This window comes from Sinocyclocheilus rhinocerous, unplaced genomic scaffold, assembly GCF_001515625.1.
Source record: "Sinocyclocheilus rhinocerous isolate Xijiao unplaced genomic scaffold, SAMN03320098_v1.1 scaffold860, whole genome shotgun sequence".
NCBI classification, from domain to species: Eukaryota; Metazoa; Chordata; class Actinopteri; order Cypriniformes; family Cyprinidae; genus Sinocyclocheilus; species Sinocyclocheilus rhinocerous.
The window spans coordinates 1,500,601-1,523,253 of record NW_015638565.1 but is presented as its reverse complement, the minus strand read 5'-3'; the positions used below and the strand labels follow the sequence as shown (position 1 = coordinate 1,523,253).

At 36.4% G+C, this 22,653-nt stretch overlaps 2 protein-coding genes across 5 annotated transcripts in view; both read left to right on the top strand.

Moving 5' to 3' along the window:
* LOC107749765 (protein FAM193B-like) overlaps nt 1-13,451 on the top strand; it is a 25,063-nt gene extending 11,612 nt beyond the window's left edge. The window contains exons 1-10 of one of the 2 annotated variants that reach the window (XM_016564935.1): nt 872-956; nt 2,033-2,308; nt 3,706-3,889; nt 4,305-4,520; nt 6,180-6,588; nt 6,672-6,858; nt 9,099-9,332; nt 10,224-11,253; nt 11,356-11,431; nt 11,673-13,451. In XM_016564935.1, the coding sequence (XP_016420421.1) occupies nt 2,036-2,308; nt 3,706-3,889; nt 4,305-4,520; nt 6,180-6,588; nt 6,672-6,858; nt 9,099-9,332; nt 10,224-11,253; nt 11,356-11,431; nt 11,673-11,769 (2,706 nt within the window). In that variant the 5' untranslated portion in view covers nt 872-956; nt 2,033-2,035 and the 3' untranslated portion in view covers nt 11,770-13,451. Of the gene's footprint in view, nt 1-871; nt 957-2,032; nt 2,309-3,705; nt 3,890-4,304; nt 4,521-6,179; nt 6,589-6,671; nt 6,859-9,098; nt 9,333-10,223; nt 11,254-11,355; nt 11,432-11,672 lie in introns of those variants that run through there. The other variant, XM_016564934.1, reaches the window with a different exon arrangement.
* A 928-nt stretch (nt 13,452-14,379) lies between these two features.
* Nucleotides 14,380-22,653, top strand: part of LOC107749764 (probable ATP-dependent RNA helicase DDX41) — an 11,031-nt gene continuing 2,757 nt past the window's right edge. For 2 of the 3 annotated variants that reach the window (XM_016564930.1, XM_016564931.1), the window contains exons 1-14: nt 14,380-14,583; nt 14,972-15,058; nt 15,262-15,415; nt 16,186-16,260; nt 16,357-16,417; nt 16,523-16,659; nt 16,748-16,820; nt 17,966-18,119; nt 18,322-18,458; nt 18,584-18,746; nt 18,982-19,113; nt 19,810-19,881; nt 19,969-20,065; nt 20,410-20,559. In XM_016564930.1, the coding sequence (XP_016420416.1) occupies nt 14,557-14,583; nt 14,972-15,058; nt 15,262-15,415; nt 16,186-16,260; nt 16,357-16,417; nt 16,523-16,659; nt 16,748-16,820; nt 17,966-18,119; nt 18,322-18,458; nt 18,584-18,746; nt 18,982-19,113; nt 19,810-19,881; nt 19,969-20,065; nt 20,410-20,559 (1,519 nt within the window). In that variant the 5' untranslated portion in view covers nt 14,380-14,556. The remainder of the gene's footprint in view (nt 14,584-14,971; nt 15,059-15,261; nt 15,416-16,185; nt 16,261-16,356; nt 16,418-16,522; nt 16,660-16,747; nt 16,821-17,965; nt 18,120-18,321; nt 18,459-18,583; nt 18,747-18,981; nt 19,114-19,809; nt 19,882-19,968; nt 20,066-20,409; nt 20,560-22,653) is intronic. The other variant, XM_016564932.1, reaches the window with a different exon arrangement.

Here is a 22,653-nt window from a genome sequence, read left to right as displayed (position 1 = left end):
GGTCTAATAAAACGCACAACATATTAAAGCGTCTTTGGTGTTCCCATATTTTCTACAAAACAAAACCGAAAAATCGAGGGGTTATGACGTCATTAGCAGGCGACACAATGACACTATGGAAACGGTCCATGTCACTTGTTAAAATTGCTTATTTCTCTGGATTTAAACATTCTTCGAAACATTTGGGATTGTGTAAGTACACAAGTCAGCAAAATATATAACACTGTTCTAGTGGTTTTTGGATATTTTTATTTAAAAAAATCTTACATATTGTGCCTTCAAGTGAGCTGATAGTAACATTTTGATTGATTGAGTCAAAAGTATTATATTTATATGAGCAAAAATGGTACCAAAAACGTGCTGGTAATATGTTTACGACAAAACAATTTCTTTTCGTGAAAAGCGTTTACTCGAACATAATGGCGTTTTAATAAAACGTCTTCTGAAATGTGTAAATTGAGTTTAGTATAACTCAATGTAAATGCAAATTATATTTACGTTATAAATGAATTTGATTTAAAGAGCTAAATCATGTCTAAAATGAACTGAGATGGTACACATGAAATTACACAAAACGCTTATTAATAAGACTTAAAAGCAAAAAAAGCTTGACAGTCTATGCATTTAATACGCCGCTCCGGGATGCCAGGGATGACGTGATGACGTATTTACGTCCGGACGTGAAAGAATCTCTGAATCTGTTTTTGATCCGGTTCTTTGATAAGAACTGTTCGAATGAACCGTTTCGCGGAAATGAGTCGGATTTCCCATCACTACGCTTGCTACACGGGCGGAGCAGCACTAGCTCGCTCGCCACCTATGCCAACGATATAAATAAATAAATGTATTGCCTTCAAAGCATTGTAATAGCCCCAAGCAGCGCAGTACATTACATCTGAATGTTTTATACGACACTGATTGTATATGAGTAGCTGGTCAAAGAAAGCTAAACGAAAGTACGTGAAGCACAAAGCTAACAGTGTGTTGCTGTCGTCTACTGCTGTGGCTACTAAATTATTCCTGTAGAGATCAGGCTAACGCGGTGCTACTAACCTGGCCATGGAGTCTCACTTTATGTTCTGACATAATTACCACGTGTTTGTGCATTAAATTACTTTAGAGGCATATTTACTATGTGCCAAGTGTTGCATTATTGCCATGCGATTCAGTTCTGGTAGCCTTTCATGGTTACCAACCTGCTAATATGATTGTTAATACTTTAAACACTCTAAATGTTACATTTGCAAAGCACAAATACATACTTTTTGAGCGGATGTATTTAACATTATGATTTTGCACTGATTGGATGGTGTACAGTGGTGTCTCACTGTTTGGAATTTGTTTTGGTGCATTACAGTAGTCTTGCTGAACCTTTCTATAAAAATGTTATTGTTGGAATAGCTCTGTGTAGAAAATGTATATTCCTGATGTGATTTATGTGCATTTATTTCTGTTTTGCAATGTAACAAATCACTTGCAAAGAATCATGCTTTAATTATTAAGTTCCTGCTGTAAAAAGCTTGCCCCCCTGACCAGTCAGTCATTAACTTGACAGACGGCATTTTTGTATAAAGGTTTTTTTATGCACTGGTTTCAGACAGGCTTCTAAAAAGCACCATAAAATTATCTCTAATGATCTAGAACAAATTAAAATGAGCTTTAGACATAACCAAGCAAATATTTAATGTCTGCAGTGCTTATTTCCTTGTAGAAAATGAATTGTAATATGAACAAAAATGTAATTCATGAACTCATTTAACTTAATTTTACTCCACTGGATTCCTTTTTTATTTTTTCTACCAACCACTGAACCACTTATATCCACGGTTCCTGTGGTCTTGAAAAACCTGGAAAGATCAGGGAATTTAAAATTTTTTCAGTCTTGGAATTTATGAAAATGAATAGTTATTTCAGTCAAATTATTTATTTATTTATTATTACTGGGTTGTGGATGTAGCTAGCTTAATTAGTCAGTCTGTTCTTATTCATTTATTTATTTTTTAATTATTATTCATTTTCTCTCTTCTCACAGTCCATGCACACCTGCTGCTTGCTGTGCCATCGGGAGTTTAAAGACTGGGGGGCAGGCCAGGTGAACGGGCTCCCCAGTCATGGGTCCAAACTAGCAGAGGCTGTACCTGCGCTCTCCCAGGCTCTGCTGAGGGAGGTTCCAGGCCGCAAGCTGGCAGACGCCGTGCCTTCGCTCTCCCAGTCACTGTTGGGTGAAGTGCCGCTGTGGATCTGCCAGAGCTGTAGGAAGAGTGTGGAAGAGGAGGAGAGGAGAACGATTCAGGAGCAAACTGCGCAAGTAATTGAGATTAGCTCTGGGGTCATTCATAGAAATTCAGATTTTACGGACTATGGACTGTTTATAGAAACAGTCAAAACAAAAAAAATATCTTTATAACTTCAGAATATGATGAATGTTGTGTTGAATTTTATGTGAAGAAATAAGTTGCGCTTGATAATCTGTAATTTATAAGTTGTACTCTATAGATTTCATTTCATGTAATACAAAATATCAAACCGAGTGGTAAACAAATCATGCTAAAGTTTTTCTGAAAACTAACCTCGCTTTTCTAAACCATTCTTGGTAATTAGTGACTTAACTAGGGCTGCACGATATTGCCTGCAGGCTTTCACATGGCGCAGCATTAACTACACAGAGCCGTTGTTCACCGACAAGCTGCGCAAAACATGCGCAAAATATGATCGTGGTTTTGCGCAGCTTGTCAGTGAACAACGGCTCTGTGTAGTAAATGCTGCTCCATGTGAAAGCCCGCAGGTGATGGAGATTTACCGCTGATTACAGAACCGGCTTTACTGACAAGATGCGCGTTAAATATCGCATGCGATTTATCGTGCAGCCCTACTTTTAACCAATCAATATCGCAGTGATTTTTTAGTGGCTATATGAAGTTGATTCCCCTCAAGGTCATACTGGTGTTCAACAAATGATTTTACAAAGTTGTATTTAAAACAAAAATATTGGAGTGCATTTTACAAGAAAATACAGTTTCAGAATTTCTTCTTAAAATGTCACATTTAATGAAATGTGTTACTCGCCATTTCTTTGTTATAATGAAATTTACTAGCAATTTTTGAGTGAAAATAGTTTATACACCCATTACGTAATTTCATACCTAGTAAACTTTTTTTGTAAATTATTTTCTTATGCTATGTTTCATAAAGATTTAATGGATTTTAATAAAATTGCATGCATTAAAAACGAAATAAAGGTGAAATAAAATTTTTATTAATTCATTAAACATTTTAATATTTTATTATCTAATGCAATGACATTCATATATTAACTAAGTGTGTATCCAAATAATTTTTAGGTCTACTGGACATGCATAGAGTCGTAAGTTGTTACTGTATCAAGTGATTCATTTTTTGGGTGGGCTTATTTTTATTGGAAGATTGCACTAGAATTGCAGAAGATGGTTCATTCAGGTTTGCTGATGTTAAGTTTGCATCCATTCTTTCATTGGATGAAGAACACTGGAACCTCTTCTTTTGACCGGAAAGCTCAGTATGTCATTGAGGACAATCCTGTGTACACAACAACAACAACAAAAATCTGATAGCACTGACATGTCCACAATTTTCCATGCACCTTGTAGATCCCTAACAGTTTCTGTAGATGTGCATTTTGAGGTGTTTTTTGTCACTTGTCTAAAAGATGAATGTGTTGTTACTCAGGTGCTGCTGTCCCACTCGTCCTCGTGTAAGTCTCAGAGCTGTGGGAATGGTTATCCTGAGCATAGCTCGGTGGATTGGGACCCCAGCTCCTTCCTCTCCGCGCGCAAACTGTCTGGCCTGTGGAACTCGGCTCATTCTAATGGAGGATCTCAATGCAACCACAGCACAGCTACGCTTTCACAAAGTATGTCTCTTTTGCTTCATTACACGGTGATTCTAGTTGGTCAGTTGCAGCATTATGCGGCCCTAGATTTTTGTATAATGACCAGTGAATTGACCGTCTCAGGCATTTGATTTTCTACATAACAGTGCTAGTTTCAGCTTTCATATCACTACATAATTTCTTCTTTCTCCTCCAATTATGAACTCAAATCAATGTCATGCTCATTTATTTATTTATTTGGTGTTTAGCTGTTTAATAAGTGGGATAATGTACAGTATTGTGGCAAAATAAAACTCTGCAGGGTTGATATAAGACATGATTAAACTTTTCTTGTATTCTTCTGAGTGGTTTTCTTTAACAGATGTACAAGAAGTATTTAATAGAATTTGGCTGGAGAAATAAGACAGACTGACTGTGTTATTTCTTGTCCTGATAGGCGGAACGGTGGGACCAGCTTGCCATGAGAAGAGATCTTCTCATGACGCTCCCGGGAAGGCTGCCAAAACATTCGGGACTAAAGTCTGTCCCTACAGTCATCCCGCATCCCAGAATTCCAATGTGGCTTCTCCTGGGACACTGTCTGCCTCCACTGATCTATGTAAGACCAACCCCAAGCACTTCAAGACAATGTGTCGACGACCAACTCCTCCAGGTAAGAACACAATTCATGCCACAATATGAAATATGGCCAACGCTTTATAGGTTGTAATTTTTAACATTAGTTAATACATTAGGTATTATGAACTATCAACGAACAACATTTTTTGCAGCATTTATTAATGTAGGTTAATATTCATTTATAAATATACTATTTTTAATTCATGTGCGTTTATAACACATTTACTCATTTTATTTTATACAACTTAAAATGTGAAAAATGTATTTGTATACATTACCGTTTAAAAGTTTGGGGTCGGTAAGAGTTTTTAAAAGGTTTCTCTTATGCTTACCAAGGCTGCATTTATTTGATCAAAACTACAGTAAAAACAATAATACGGTGAAATATTATTGCAATTAAAAATAACTGTTTTCTATTTTAATAAAATTTTAGTGTCATTTATTCCTGTGATGCAAAGCTGAGTTTTCTACAGTCATTTCTCCAAGTCCTCAGTGTTACATGATCCCTCAGAAATCATTCTAAGAGGCGCATTCGGTGCACAAGAAACATATCTTACTCTTATCAAATATAATAAGTCCATAATAATACGATTCATGAGACTTTATGCATTATCTAATGTTATCAAATGAAAGAGTTACCAAAATGTAATTTACCACTTTGTTTAGCTGATTTTACATACAGTATCAGACGTTGTTTTTAATCTCAATGTTTCTATTGATAGAATAGAAAGATAATAGATTAAGGGGTTGAAGTGCTTGTTCTAATTTTAGCGCAGTGTTGCAGTAGAAGGACTGAAGGAGATGGTGTGGGAGAATATGTATTAGAGGTGCAACTATATACCAATGCCACAGTTCGGTTCATATTGCGGTTTTGGAGCCACAGTTCAGTTCGGTTCTGTTTGCTGTGGGGGTCAGGTTCATGGCATGGCACCAGCAATGCTAAAACACACTAGTAGATTCACTTTTAAATAATAATAATAATAATTGCCTTAAAAAAAAAAAGCCTAAATAATGCAAACAAGTCATTGGACAACATTACTTAAGCTACATATAAAAATGCATTTGCCATGGATAAATAAAATGGAATAGTCGGACAATAAGGAAATGATTTTATAGCTATTTTCATGCTATAGTGCATAAATGTTTGCGGGAATTTCCCACTTTATAATCGCGAAACCTGTGGGAATGTGTAGAATTATGCACAATGCCCGTAATCCGGCAGCGAAACACGGCAAACTCTAAAAATTCACAGCGTTTTATTATAATAGTGTTCTCATTATAATGTTATGTATATGAGAGTCATAGTTATTAATATTCTGCATTGAAGAGATAATCACCATAGTAGGCCTACAATGAAGCGCTTTAGTGCAGCATAACTCAGCCAAATGCATCTTATATGAGCTTTTAAATTTACACTATGTCCCAATGTGACAAGTGTCAGACTACAATAAAAAGGAAATGTTGCTGTAACAGTCACATCCAATCAGAGCATTTCGATGTTTAATTAACTGTAAGGTGAGATGATGAACCAATGAAGTTTCAATGGGCTGTACCACTGGACGCAACAAAAATAGAAACAAAGCGACCGATAAAATGTCCCGTTGCCAAGATACAGTATGTGCAAACTTGAAACTAAATAGACATCACCTAAACTACTAAATAACTAAGAATTAAAATATGCTATTTTCTACAGGTGAGGCGTTCCACCCAAATGACCACCACCAAGCTGCAGACCTGTCAGTGCCGCCCAACAGTCCTACAGGTCTCTCATCCCAGCATTCCTCGCTGCTGCCTCCTAAGCAAAACTCCAGTCAGCATGTTCACATCAACTCCACTAGTTCGGGGCTGCCTTCGCACGCTCCCTTCTCCCCGCTGGTACCAAACATTCACGCTCCTGCAGCTAAGCACTCGAGTGGGGCGGACAGTCCGGTGGCCCTACACAAGCCCAGCGGCTGCAAGAACTCCCACATTCCCGCTGTTAACGCACAACACAGCAAACTCAGCAACTCGCTCATAGGGTGCAGTCACCCGTGCAACGGTCACAGTAACGGCAGCTCTGTAGCCTCCTCCAATGCTGGCCATCTAACGTCTGGGGGATGCAGGTGAGCATCGGTGGACATACAGTGAGCATCGGTTGTTTTTATTGCTTAATATTTCGGTGCGTTGTGTATTTCTGTATAAACAGGGACCAAGCGTGTAAAGGGCACAAGTTGCCCAACGGGTCTTTGTGTCACGCCCCACCCTGTGAGCTTGAAGAAGGAGATGATGAGGACAGTAGCTCGGAGCGCAGCTCTTGTGCTTCCTCCTCCACCAATCAGAAGGACGGGAAATACTGTGACTGTTGCTACTGCGAGTTCTTTGGCCACAACGCGGTATGTTTTCTTTTAAAGGGTTTCTGTGGGCCTTAAAAAGGTTTTAGTTCGCCATTGCACAAATGAAGACCTTAAAAATTTCTTAAATCTGAGCAGGAATTCTTAAATTCATAAAGTCATGGCATTAAATGTTGCATGCACTGCAAAAAATGAATATCTTCCTCAGTGTTTTGTCTTGTTTCCCAATACAAATATCTCAGCATCCCTAAATCAAGATATATTTACTTGAGATACAAAATGAAGATATGTAGTCTTGTTTTCTGAGAAATTTAATAAAATTAAGTGAATTTATACTTAAAACAAGATAATATAAGGAATGAAATCTTGTTCTCCCTTTACATGAATGTCATTTGTCTGAGCCCACTAAAAGATATTTGTTCTTGTTTTAATAAACTTACTTCATTTTAATGAATTTCCCAGCAAACAAGGTTTTCAAATGTTTCTTGATTTAGAGGGGTCATGGGGCCTTTTTTATTATTTTGTACTGTTCTCTGAGGTCCACTTATATAGTTATCAAGATTTTTACATTAAAACATCATAATTTAGAAGTAATAGGCTATTTAAGTAATAGGTTCCATTTGAATAGGCGTGGTGGATTGTAGACTCGGAAGTAAACGCCCACTGCTATGATTGGCTAACAGTTGTGTATGTTTGACAGCCTACATCCTTCATAGATGGACGATGCTGTGATTTAGGTAAAAAACGCATTAATACTCATAAACACATAAGTACATATCAAACGAACTGTAATAACAGACAAAACAATAGTGACCACATAATAAAAACAGCTACTCACATTTGTGATGAGCGACATTACTGTCGGATCCAATATATTTGGCACAGCATCATCTTTCTGAAAATCCTGTGTCGAATTGTCTTGTTTGTAAACAAATCCACAATAAAATGAAGTGAACAAAGGACCAAGTTCTTACTGACGCGGTCTGGAACTTCGTTAAAAATATTTCATCCACTCTTTCCTAATGTTGGGATCAGAAGGAAGACAATGCAAAGACTGTGTTTTTCCGCAACTTGGCACTGCACAGCATCTTGTTTTCTTCTGAGCATCTTTATCATTTGGTTTCTGCGTAGACCTACGTTTATCTCCCTTGTTATGTACACTACATGCGTGAATCGGTGGGCGGGGCTAAATCGGCAGTGATGCAGAAGCAGGTGTTGATCTTCTTCTGCGGAGGCGGGGTTTAGCCACACTATTACGTCATAAAATGGCACATTCTAAAACCTGTCATTTTGGCAGATTGGCTTAAATATAAGCTGTTTTTAGACTAACAAGAAAGTTTTGAGTTCTGAAACTTACAGGATGTTTTTGTAGTACAAAGACCTCTTATATGCCAAGACTCCCTGGAAGAAGAGATTTTGCATCTCAATGGGACTATCCTGGTAAAATAAAGGTAAAATAAAAATAAAATAAAAATGTCAAGAGATCAAGGAATTTTGAATTTTGAAATTTGCAGTGTGATCATAAGGTACAGAAAAAAATAAATCCATATTCTAGTGGTTGGAAGCAGAGGTATTCAAGCCTTAAAGGGGTCATATGATGCGATTTCAAGTTTTCTTCCTTGATTATTACGCTGGAATGAGAGTATAGTTCCTAGCCATATCGGCCTAGAAAATCGCAACTTTTCATTTTCCGTCAGTCTTAGTACACGATGTAACTACAGAAGAGTCAAGTTTTAAATAGGAAAAATATAGAAACTCTTTGGTCATTTTTGAGGGAGATGCTAACTGTCTAATCAGATTCAATGATCTATGCTAAGCTACAGCTAAAAGTACTACCGCCACACCGGAGATCGGCTGAATGGATTAAAAAACGGTAAAACTCAACTATTTAACTTTAGGGGAGTTGGAAAATTAGCCTATTTTCAAAAATAGTGGAGTGTTCTTTTAAGCCATATTTGTGAAATGAATGAAAAAGTAAATGAGGTTGTATTTTAAAACTTTTTTTACAACAAAGACATTTTGCTAATACAATTCATTTTGTGCTCCCTAGACAGTTATATTTTGAGAACATATTGCCTAATGTGTTCCCTGCAATTTATTTCCTAAATTTTCTTTACTTGGTCTTAAAAAGGCCTTAAACTCTTATTTTTCTTTCTGTTTACTTCCATAAACCTGCAGAAACCCTGTCCTAATGTTCCTTCTTTAATGTTTAGTCATTGCACTACACATTATGTTTGCGTTTTGTCTACCATAACTACAATTATTTGATTTCCTCTGTACAGCCCCCGGCCGCCCCCACCAGTCGGAACTATGCTGAGATCAGGGAGAAGCTTCGGTCCAGGCTGACCCGCCGTAAAGAGGAACTTCCTCAGAGGCAGGATCTAGATCCGGCAGCACCGAGTGCCATAGACCATCGAGACGTGGACGAACTCCTGGACTTCATCAACAGCACAGAGCCCAAGCCTGTCAACAGTGCCAAGGCTGCAAAACGGGCACGGCACAAACAGAAGAAAAAGGTGCACTGTTCGTTTTCCAATTTAGTTTTGTGTATAAATGTCCGGAAAATAGATAATTACAGCTGTCATTATTTCTGGTTCATTTGTTACATCGGAAGTGTAAGATCCTGAATTCTGAAAAAAATAAAGAATTCAGAAAAAAATAAATAAGCACCAAATCAGCATATCAGAATGATTTCTAAAGGATCAGGTGACAATGAAGACTAGAGTAATGGCAGCTGAAAGTTAAGCTTTGCCATCAGAAATTACAAAAATATTTAAAATAAGAAAATACATTTTAAAAATACACTACTGTGCAAAACTCTTAGGCCACTAGTATTTTCAACAACAACAAAAAAATGTTTTTAAGTGAGTTATTTCTATATTTTGCTGTAGTGTGTCAGTGGGAAATATCAGTTTACGTTACCAAACATTCTTTTTGACAAAAATTGTGATAATGCACTGAGATTTTTGTATGCACAAGGAGTCTGACAACAGCCAGTGCTCCACACAGAGATCTGATCTCATCATCATCCAGTCTGTCTGGAATGACATGAAGAAACAGAACAAACTGAGACAGACTAAATCGAAAGAACTGTGGCAACATCTCCTAGATGCTTCAAGAAACCTACCCAAAACCTATATGGACCAAATATGACCAAAATAAAATTGAATAATACGCTTAAAATATTATTTCAAATTTCTGTTTCAGTTAAGCCACTGTTGTAATGATTTCTAACGGGCTTCTGTTTCAAGATTTTACCTTTTTTAATCTCTGCCCTCTTTGATTTCCAGAAATAGTTTATTTTGAAGCCAACTTGCTTATTGCATTCTTTATGCAAATGCAGCATTTTACTCTTCCAACTTTCAAAAAAATTTGTTTGTGACTGATTTCTCAACAATCTTCATCAGGAGAAGGAGAGGGCTCTTCAGGTCAGCGTCGAGGCAGCCAGCAGTGAACCCCGGTCGGCATCTCCCCCCGACCCCGCAGATGATTCAACTCCGGACGGGGAAGCAAACAGACTGCTGGAGTGGCCTCAGTTGGAGCTGGAGCGAGTTAACAGTTTCTTGACCAGCCGTCTGGAGGAGATCAAAAACACCATAAAAGACTCCATCCGTGCCTCCTTCAGCATGTACGACCTCAACCTGGACGTCAATGACTTCCCAAAGAAGGCGGCGACACTGGAAGGAAACCATCTGCTGTCTCACCTCAACGGATCTTCTGATCTGCAGCAGATAGACTTGGATCTGGCACCGCTCTCACTGAGGAACTTCAAGAGAGACCTGGATATAGTTAACGGTTGGGAGGACACCACCACTGCAGCCAAAGACATCCAGAGGCTTCACTCCACGCCAAGTCTTTCCAAGCTCATCCGTGTGCGGTCACCAGAACGAAGCCCTGCCACGGGTTCAGAGTCCATCCAGCCTGGCACTGCATCTGCGGCCAAGTCCAACGATGCGGTCCTCGAAACCAAAACCACAAATGGAGCTGGATCCAAGGCAAAGAAGGGTAAGAAACAGCAGAATCAGAGGCACCAGGAGCAGGCGACTCAGGAGCAGGTGTCCAGTACGAAAACGGCAAAAACTGAGATGCACAAAACGCAGGAAACAAGGGCAGCTGATTCAGATAAAAACACCAAAGGTGGATCCAAACAGAACCAGCAGCAGGCAGACTCGCAGAAAACAGGAAATAAGAGAGCAGAAGAGGTCAAAGCTTGCAAGCAGTCATCCAATGGAGCCTCAAACGGTCACCATAATACAGGGTCTAACACGCAGAGGGGGAAGAATGACCTCTCGGACGCACGGGGAAACAGGTCGGAGTATGATATAGACACTAAAACCACCTCCAATGCTCCCAGTTCACAGCAGCAAGCACAGCAACCGAAGGGAAAGACTAAAAATAAGAGCAAAAACAAGATGGAAAAATCAAATAACACAATCGGTAAGTGACCATTGGGCAATAGCAAGTTGGTCTGATCTTGTAGGTCTGTTGCATCAGACCAGTTTACAGCTCTTCATCATTTTTTCCCCTTCTCCCTGATAGATGATGTGTTCCTTCCCAAAGATGTCGACCCTACAGAAATGGACGAGATTGATCGTGAAGTTGAATATTTCAAGAGGTAAAGTCCAGTCATTACCAAAGACAAACTGCTCTGTGCATTAGTGGTGTTTGACAACAAGCATCACTATTAATATCATTGATGTTTGTATTTAAGAAATATCAGTATTGTTCCAGTGAGATTTCACTGTCAGTGGGGCTTACCAATGCAGATATAGAAATGGCATAGAATGGCATAGAGATGTAAAAAATATCTTAATTTGATGCTTAACATTTTTTTAATATCTCAATTTTTTTTTTAGGTTTTGTCTTGACTCTGCTAAACAAACCCGACAGAAGGTGGCTGTGAACTGGTCCAACTTCAGCCTCAAAAAGATGCCCTCAAATGCAGCTCAGTAACAGATGGGTGATGGTAAACAGACCCCCTCCCCTCCCCTCCCAGCAAGACTGTACTAAAAACCAGTTTGGCCTTTGGTTACTTCACTCAACATCTGATCGGCCTAAGGTTTCTCCCTCTCACAGCTCTTTCTGCCTCTATGCCACGGGACCTTGATTTTGACCACCAGTCATCAAACTCGTTTTCATTTGACCTGTTGTTCACGGGGGATCACACTGCATCCTGACCTCAGTCTGAAAACTTGCATCTTGTTATCGCTAAAACACGTTTGGGTACTGATTCAGTGCATCTACATGCTTTATATGTCATATGTACACAGTTGTTTTACAATAAAAATGTTTTAAATTTACAACAATGGTGCGGTTTGACCCATCACGCTTTTTTCAGCTGTTCATGTGTTTTAAAAGGTACTTCTACGGTTGCACCATCATGCATTTTTGCAGACTCCACTCACCTTGCAAATATACTGTATTCTTAGAATAGATGCGAAAAATGTGGGTTTTTTGATAATACAAAATTCGAATTGCTGTATCATGTCTGATTGTCATAACGGAGGTAAAAAGGCAGCAAGGACTGTTGTGTTCACTGATGTGTTTTAGTTTGCAGAACTGTCCATGTGAAATACAAAGATCTGGATAGATTATGCTACACCCATGTAATTTCGCAGTCGACTTTGTAAGGCCAAGTGCAGCTGTGACAGTTTATATGCACAAAAAGTGAACCGTGCACATCGACTTTGTTGTCTTTTAGAACAATGAGAACATCAGTACCTATGCTTACAATGTATGATGTTGTGAAACTGTTTTGTTTTATTACTTTGGACGTTTTTAAGAAAAGAAAATGGAATCAACACTAAAAAACACTGATTTTAAAGACCTGTATCCGTTGACTGTGTCACTTTTACACAGAATCTAAGGTTGAGCAGATGAGCTGTTTCCTTTGCATGATGCGTGAAAACTGACAAGTATAGGCAACTACAAATCTCTCCCTTGTCCTTCAACTCTGTATGGAATGCTGTTCCAAACTGACTGTTGGCAAAATTCCCTGATTCCCAGACCGAAATCTTATGGTAGTATCCCTGCTGATCCTCCCGTGTGGTAGTTTGGATATAGTTCTGTGCAGTGACCACATTCTCAATGCTGTTGTTGTGAGTTTCAGTTTGTAGTAGGTTCTCCAGCAGTGCACCCTTGTTTTGGCTGCATGATGGTATCAGACCTGAATTTATGCATCCAAGACCCTTGCAGTAGTTCTGCTTGTGTAGTTTCAGTCCACTGGTGCGTAACCAGACCTGTTCAGAACTGTTTTCATTCGTTACATTTGCAATCGCATTTTACGCTGATTTAAAGGGTGGTACAGCGCTTGTAACATCTGGTGGCCCTTGCCATAGCTTTGTATGTCTGCGTCATAGTTTTTTACACCTGTATCCCTGAAGCTGAGCCCCTTCTGGTAAAAATCCCAACTACAGATATGACACTTAAAAAAAAAAAAATTTAGGGTCTCTGGGTTTATGATAGAGTAAATCTCCTTTGAAGGACTGAGATCTCTTGAGAAATCCGTTTTGAGTTTTTGTTTTCATATTTTTCCGACATCTTTGACTCTATCCAGGTTATATTAAACTAGAAAACATCTTAAACATTTGGAATGTAGATTTATACTATACCGTTAATGGCCAAGTGTATGTTGGCTTCCTGTTTTATTTTTTTTATTGTTATAATTATTATTATTATTATTATTATTATTATTATTATTCACTTTTGATACTGTGAAAATCTTTCATGCCGAAAGATTAAAACATGACAGTTTTGAGAAAAAAAAATGTGTTGTGTTTGCTTTCTAAACTTATATTTTGGTAACATGCAAATGTGGTAATATAAGAAACAGCATAAATGGAATGAAAGATTAAAATAAGAGTATTCCGTTTTTGCAGTCCCAGCCCAATCCCAGAATCTTTGAGAATGAGAATGGGTAACTGCTTTGGTCACCATTCACTTTCAATGTTTTTTTTTTCTTCCAATGCAAGTGAAAAATGACTGAGGCACATTCTGCCTTGTTTGTTCCACAGAAGAAAGAAAGTCATACAGGTTTGGAACAATATCATGGTGAAAAATATGGACGATTGTTTATTTATGGTGAACTTGTATATATTTTTTTACATCTCCGAAATACTTTAATTTCTTTAGTCCCTTTTTATGGAGGACGAAACCTGCAAAAACAATAAATAAATACACAAATAAATAAATAAATGTGTGCATAAATACACGTATTCTTGTTTAAATACATAAATAATTATACATGTGATGAAAGTAGGCAAATAAATAATATAAATTGGTTGGCAAATGGAAAATGTTTAAGGAAATGCTAAACTCATCCTAACTATTTTCCGTTGATCACTCATTTATTTCTGAATGATAGCATTTCCTTAAACATTTTCCATTTGCCCACCAATTTATTTTATTTATTTGCCTATTTTAATCACATGTTTAATTATTTCTATATGTATTTAAACAAGAATTTGTGTATTTATACAGACATTTATTTATTTGCATATTTATTTATTTATTTGTGTATTTATTTATTTATTGTTTTTGCAGGTTTCGTCCTCCATACCTTTTGGGCCACCGTAGTATACGTAACCTGTATGTACGTCACGCTTCCGTTGAGCAGCAGCAGCGTAACATGCTAGCTAGTATAAACAATGCTTGTTTGAGTGTAATGTAACATTTATCTGACATTTATGTACTAAATACCATCGCTAAATTATAACCCTAAAGCCAGTAACGTAAAGCATCATGGAAACGGAAAACCGACCCAAAAAGGTGAGTTTTACGAATATAAACGCATCTTATTAAAGTCAATATTCGAGCAACATATTTAACTACATTCACTATATTAAACATATGATTAAATATATCTCGTTAAGATTTTTATGCACAGGTGTGGTACATGTTATGTAAAATAAAACGACGTTTTGGTATTTTATATAGCGATTTAAAATGTGTCGAAATTAAACAGACGTCTGTGTGTATCAGCTATGTTTTAGATAATTTATGTATTAATCTGTACTAACTTAACCTGCACTATTGTAAATAATATAAAACCGTAAGAAGAGAGTATGTGCGTCTGAACTGCTGTATAACTTCATGTGATGCTGTATGCCGTTTGTGTTATATATGTAATGATTTGTGACTTTTATGTAATTCTCAGAGAAACTATGAGAAGTCTGGATCAGAGGCCTCGGAAGATGATGACTATGTGCCATATGTTCCTGTTAAGATCAGAAAACAGCAGATGGTAAGCAACCTCTACTAAGATTACAGCATGGCCATTCATTTTCATGAAAAGTGTGTTTTTGTTTCCTGTGGCAGCTCTGTGGTTCACCACCACTGTCTGCTGTATGTCACACCGTGATTTTTGAGGAACTATATTTCTCTCTTTTGCTAACATAAGTCTGAGCATCCTAAGTATCACATATGTTTATTTGATGTGACCCTCAGCTCCAGAAGGTGATGCATTTCCGTGGGAAAGGGCTCACAGAGGAGGAACAGAAAGATAGTAGTGGAGAGCAGAAAGATGAGGATGAGGGTCTCGGTCCCCGATCCAATGTCAGTCTGCTGGACCAGCACCAACACCTCAAGGAGAAAGCTGAAGGTCTGTTTTTCATTACTTATTATGTCTAATGCAGTGGGTCTCAATCAGAGTGTCAATATAGGTCAATTAAGCAACCACAATTCATTGTATGATTCTAGATGTTTCCAAAAAAAAAAAACAGTTATTGAGGCGAAAAAAGAAATATGATTTAGGTTGACATCTTGATAGTATTTTTTAGCAAGTTTAATTAAGTTCATTAAGATTATTATTATATGTTATATTATTATATATTATTACATTAATAATATATTAATGTAAATAATTTTAAGTCATACTACAGCCCCCTTGAAAATGTGCTGAGGCCCCTTGGTTGAGAACCACTGGACTAGTAGAACTTCATAAAAGTGTTTGGACAGTAATGGAAACGAACTCAATTGTCTCTGAAGCATCAGTGATTTTGATTTTCAGTTATGAATATTTGTAAGTTGAGTATTTTTTAGTAAGTAACCTTTAGAGGCGTTTATCACATGAATACAGTTGTATAGTTTGTCTAACCTATGTGTGAAAAATCTAGGATTCAAAGTGTAATTTAAACCTGAAAATACATAAAGATCTAGTACATTGAGGAATTTTCAAGAAAGAAATTTAGAGATGTAAATGAACAATTGTTGAAGATTCTGCACTATTTCTAGGCTACTTCTCAAATAAGCTAAATTATACTGATGGTGTTTTTGTAAAGAAAACATTAATTTTTCTTGAGTGGTCTTGGGTATGTTTTTTTTTTTTTTCCATTTGTTATTTATTTTCAAATTGTACATTAATAATTGTAGCTCGAAAGGAGTCTGCCAAGGAGAAACAATTGAAAGAGGAAGAAAAGATTCTGGAGAGCGTGGCCGAAGGCAGAGGTAAGCAAAAACAGAATCATTTACCAAGTTCTTAAATTTATAGGTCAGAAGTATTTAATAAAGTCATAAACATGCATCTTTCCTTATCTTTATCAGCTCTAATGTCTGTGAAGGAAATGGCCAAAGGTATCACATATGAAGACCCAATAAAAACAAGGTGAGCTGCCTTTAACTCTCCTTTGTTTAACTCTTATTTGACAGATCAGTTGTAGGTTTTTCACAAATAAAGACAACAGCAATCAACATCTGATTTTCTCTTCAGCTGGAAAGCGCCACGTTACATTCATGGCATGCCAGCAGCGCGGCATGAACGTGTACGGAAGAAGTACCACATTCTTGTTGAAGGTGAAGGCATTCCACCACCCATTAAGAGCTTCAGAGAGATGAAGTTTCCTCAGGGTAAGATCCATCTCACCTCTTTTACATGCAGCACCTCACTCACAGCTTCACACTAATGGCACGCTCTCAACTTTAATGGTCTTTGCAGCCATCCTTAAAGGACTGAAGAAAAAAGGAATCATTCACCCGACACCCATTCAGATTCAGGGAATACCAACCACGTGAGTCGCAAGGCCATGGCATGGTTTCGCTTGGGCCAATATTCAGGCATTATCATACAGCGTCAGGTGGTCAGATGGTTTTAGCTTTTTGTTCTTTAAAAAATTTGCAAATTAATAAAACGCATATCTTGAATTTTAATACAAGTATTTAATCATTTTAATATTCTCATATTACTGTGATATATTTATGATACTGTATATGGGTCAAAGACGAAAAGGGGTTTAAGCATAAAAACAATAAGTGTAATACTGCTTTAAATTGTTGTTGTTTTTCCCAAAATAAATTGAAAAAAATTCTGTTTAATTTAATTGCAATTTTGTTTTTGTTTTTCTGAGCAAAAAATAAATATCATACATTTTCCCCTGATTTACAGAAGAGACCCACTAAAATGTCATTCAGTGTAACAATCTTGCCATGCATATTTACAACAATCAATTTATGACATATTAAAAGACTAATTACTTTCACCCCAAATACTAATTTGTTGTAATTTTTTAAAAATTTTAAATTTGCCACTATCCTAGGTTTTGCCCATTTGTCAGTAAGAATTTTTTACTCATTTAAAACACAATCAAATTTAATATGCTCCCTTATTCTTTTATATATTTTAATATGTACACGTCAGAATAAGCATGTTGTTTGAATTTTTACATAAATATTGTGTTACACTGAATGACAATGTAACATTATTTCAACCAAATTTTATTCTAAATTAATCACATTTTATTCTCCAAAAACTTATTTGAAACCTTAAAAGTAGACACTTTACTTACATTTAATGTGCTTTCTATGGACATAAAATCACTTTTGTAAATTTATTTTGATGCGGACATCTTAATGTCTTTGACCCATATATAAATCGTTAGAATTTATTAGGTAATAAAATGTTAATGTTAAGGTGACTGTCAGTTAATGTACATATGGCAGAAATGGACGGAAAAATTAATTAAAGATGTTATCAAACAGACGATGAACACTATTAACAGCAGTTATTATATGATGCAATCAAACTTATAGCAAAATTTGGTAGTTCTGTATGTTGTTTCAGGGTTGGCAACGTAACATACATTATATATATATATAATTTGTTTTTTTTATTTTTTATTATTATTATTTATTTATTTGAATTTGTTTGTTTGTTTAGTCTCTCTGGCAGGGACATGATTGGCATTGCTTTCACCGGCTCAGGGAAAACTCTGGTTTTCACGCTGCCCATCATTATGTTTTGTCTGGAGCAGGAGAAACGGCTACCCTTCTGTAAGAGAGAGGGACCCTATGGCCTCATCATCTGCCCTTCTGTAAGCCTACTCTGTCTCTGGCACATCCTGTGTCGTCTGCCAGAAATACAGCAGAAAAATGAGAAGCAGATTACCTATGTGTAACAAAACTATTTCACCATATTTCATCATATAAATCATAAGTCAGGAGGCAGACAGTACAGGCACCAGACAGCAACAGTATGGTCATTTATTTATTGTGTGTCTTTCTCTCCATCTGTAGAGAGAGCTGGCGAGACAGACACATGGTATCATTGAATATTACTGTAAACTCCTAGAGGATGAAGGGGCTCTTCAGTTGCGCTGTGCCCTGTGTATTGGGGGCATGTCTGTCAAAGAACAGATGGAGGTGGTAAAACAGTAAGTCACTGTGTTTAAATTTAGTGTTTACATTTCCACGTTGTGACAATTGTACTTGGTCTTTATTTGGATGCTGATTGCTTTAGAAATCCCTTATAAACTTTCAAATGATTGTGTGATCGTAGTGGGGTGCACATGATGGTGGCCACTCCAGGCAGACTGATGGACCTGCTGAACAAGAAGATGGTGAGTCTGGATATCTGCCGCTATCTGGCTCTGGACGAGGCTGACAGGATGATTGACATGGGTTTTGAGGAGGACATCAGGACCATCTTCTCTTACTTTAAGGTACTTTTATGCACATCTCATGATATTGTTTAGGTTATCCAATAATAAGAGCATTTAGTCAGTAAATATAGTAAAATGTTACCCACTTTTTTCAGTGTTTTCCTGAAAATGTAGTGTTTTAGAGCTAGAATAATAGTGTTTTAGAAGTAATTAATGATTTGTATTTTTTTATATATATATTATTATATATTATTATTATTATTTTTTAATAACCAGAGTGCTTTTTTTGCTTTAGGGTCAGAGACAAACACTGCTTTTCAGTGCCACTATGCCCAAGAAGATTCAGAACTTTGCCAAAAGTGCTTTAGTGAAACCTATCACCATTAATGTGGGCAGAGCTGGAGCTGCGAGCTTGGACGTCATCCAGGTGAGATATTAAGATTCATGCAAGGCCCAGCATTATTCTTTCCTCATGTTCCATTCGATCCTTCTAGTTGTTTTGTGAGTTTTGCCAAGGTGGATTTTTCGAGTATTGTGAAACATACACTACTGTTTCAAAAGTTTGGGGTCAGTAAGATATCAATTTTTTATGCATTTTATTCAGCATAGTTGCATTAAATTGATCAAATGCAGTAGTAAATATATTTATTTTCTATTATATATATTATTATATATTATATTTATTTATTATTTATTATATTTACATTTATGTTTATTCTATTGTTTATTTCTATTAAATAAAAATCCTGAAAAAACGATTCCCGGTTTCCACAAAAATATTAAGCAGCACAACTTATAAGAAACGTTTTTGAGCAGCATATTAGAATATTTCTAGATCATGTGACACTGAAGACTGGAGTAATGATGCTGAAAATTCTGCTTTTCCAAGTTACATTAAAAAAAAAACAATTGTAAAACAGAAAACCGTTATTTTAAATAGTATTAATATTTCACAATATTACTGTTTTTTGTGTATTTTTGGTCAAATCAATGCAGCCATGATGAGCATAAGAGATTTTCAAAAACACAAAAAAATCTAAACCAACCCCAAACTTTTGCACAATATTGTATACTACTTAATCAGAACAGAAAGTTTTACTTGTATACATCCTGTCACTTTTAGGAAGTGGAATATGTCAAAGAAGAGGCCAAAATGGTTTATCTCCTGGAGTGTCTCCAGAAGACCCCACCGCCGGTACGTAGCTTCTTGCTCTTTTTAAACCACATCTGAGAACCTTGCATAATCTCTTCTAACAATCACACTTCCCATATTGTTTTTTAGGTATTAATATTCGCTGAGAAGAAAGCAGATGTAGATGCCATACACGAGTATCTTCTGCTGAAAGGTGTGGAGGCGGTGGCTATTCACGGTGGAAAAGGTATGACATCAACCATCTCAATCTGCTTGTAGCACAAACACCATCAATCAGGTTTAATGCGTGCTGTTTCCTGCAGCTACAGCTGCTCTCCACTGGATGTCAGCTTCTGCTGCGTTGTGGCTCCTATCATAGCACTAAACCTGAAGTCTGAAGTTTTGATCTCGCTTACACTCAAAGCAGCAAAGTGTCTGTGGCTTTACTTCACCCTGATCATACACTAAATACTGCTGCTCATGTTACCTAAAATATATAATATATTATGAATGTGACTGTTCAGCACAAAGGTAAGCAGCTCATACAGTTCAGCCACACTCACCTCAATAAACTTTACGTGTGCTTTTCAGACCAGGAAGAGAGAACGAAAGCCATTGAGGCGTTCAAAGAGGAAAAGAAAGATGTTTTAGTGGCTACTGATGTTGCTTCGAAGGGTCTGGATTTTCCAGCTATCCAGCATGTTGTCAATTATGACATGCCAGAGGAGATTGAGAACTATGGTAGGTGTTCATATGATTGTTTTTTGGCATTATTGGTTTATTATTAAAGCTTATTGGCTTGTATACGCTACCTTTTAAATGTTTCAGGTTCAGTAAGATTTATTTATTTATTTATGACTATCATTCAGCGGGACACAAAAAATGATAAAAAAGTGTCTTTATAATGCTACAAAAGAGTTATTTCGAATAAGCTTTGAGCTTTCTATTCATCAAAAGTATTAAGCAGCACGACTGTTTTCAACATTTCAGCATAGCAAGAAATGTTACTTGAGCACCAAATCAGCATATTAAAATTATTTCTGAAGCATCATGTGACACTGAAGACTGGAGTAATGACTGCTGAAAATACATCACAAGCATAAATTACATTAAAAGTAAATAAAATCTTTTAAATAGCAATAACATTTTACAGATAGGGCTGTCGATTTAACACGGAGTATCATTTCATTGTTTTGTTTTTTTCATTTAACAATAATGACTCAAATTGATTTGATTTATTTGATTAATTAATTTACACATCATGTAATTAATTAGATTAACAATTTAATTGCTAGACAGTTCAAAAAGTATTCAGAAACCACTATTAAAAACAAAATATCAAAAAGTTGCATTTAATTTAAGTAACAATACAAGGCAAAACATCTGACAGAAGTTTTTACAACCTCTAAACCAACTTTAACTTTGAAACCAACTGGATAAATGTTGCAAAAATGGATCAGAAAGTGAAGTTAGTTCTGAGAAAAGCTCCACCATAATTTAACTTCAGATGCCACTTGATTTGCATATATATGCTTACTAGGTTACCACTTGGTTTGCACATACACACACTACCAGTCAAAAGTTTTGTAACAGTAAGATTTTAAAAGTTTTTTTAAAGAATTCTCTTCTGCTCACCAAACCTGCATTTATTGATCCAAAATAAAAGAAACCTGAAAAATTCTACTCAGCTGTTGTCAACATAATAATAATAATAAAATGTTTTTTGAGCAGCAAATCAGATTATTATAATTATTTCTGAAGGATCATGTGACACTAAAGACTGGCGTAATGATGCTAAAAAATCAGCTTTGAAATCACAGGAATAAATTACTTTTTAAAATATATTCAAATAGAAAGCAGTTATTTTAAATAGTAAAAATATTTCACAATATTACTGCTTTTGCTGTATTTTGGATCAAATAAATGCAGGCTTGGTGAGCAGAAGAGAATTCTTTAAAAAACATAAAAAATCTTACTGTTCAAAAACTTTTGACTGGTAGTGTAGCTTGATTGCCAGATACATAAATGTAGATCTAATAATTTTGAAGATGCAATGATGACTATGAGTTCCTAAAAACAACTTAATGAGAGAAATTCTGTAATTTGATTTTTCACCTTGAGTGAAGTGATAAGGTCCAAATTCTTGTAGACAATGTCATTGAAGTAGTTCCTGATGTCTCTGAAAGCTTTCTCATGATTCATCATCAGCAGGGAAACATGCAAGTATCTTCTGTTGCTTCTGAAGGGCAGTACTATATGTAAAAAAATTATATTTCTACAAAATAAGAAAAATTTGGACATCTTCATCCTGTTCAAAAGTTTTCATCGGCTCTTAATGTAACGTGTTTCCTTCAGGAGCATCAGTGAATGTTTGAACCTTTTTTAATAGTTGTGTTTGAGTCCCTCAATTGTCCTCAGTGTGAAAAGATGGATCTCAAAATCATAGTCACTGCTGGAAAGGGTTCAAATATGCAAAAGATGCTGGAAAACTGAAGAATCTGCAGGACATGGAGGATTTTTCTGAAGAACAGTGCTCCGTTTAACTGTTCAGAACAAACAAGGGACTCATGAACAACCATCACAAAACAAAAAACAGTCGTGGATCATCCAGGTAACCACACACAGTATTAAGAACCAAACTTTTGAACAGGGTTATTTTATTAATTTCAGCTATTTTTTTGCCTTGTGGACTAAATGTAAACATCTTTTATGTAAAATATCTTACTCAGGACAGTACTAAATAAAAAAATAACATGCATTTTGTATGATCTCTCTTATTTTGTTAAAATTATTCACATTTTCACAGATTCTGCAAGGGGTTCACAAACTTTCAAG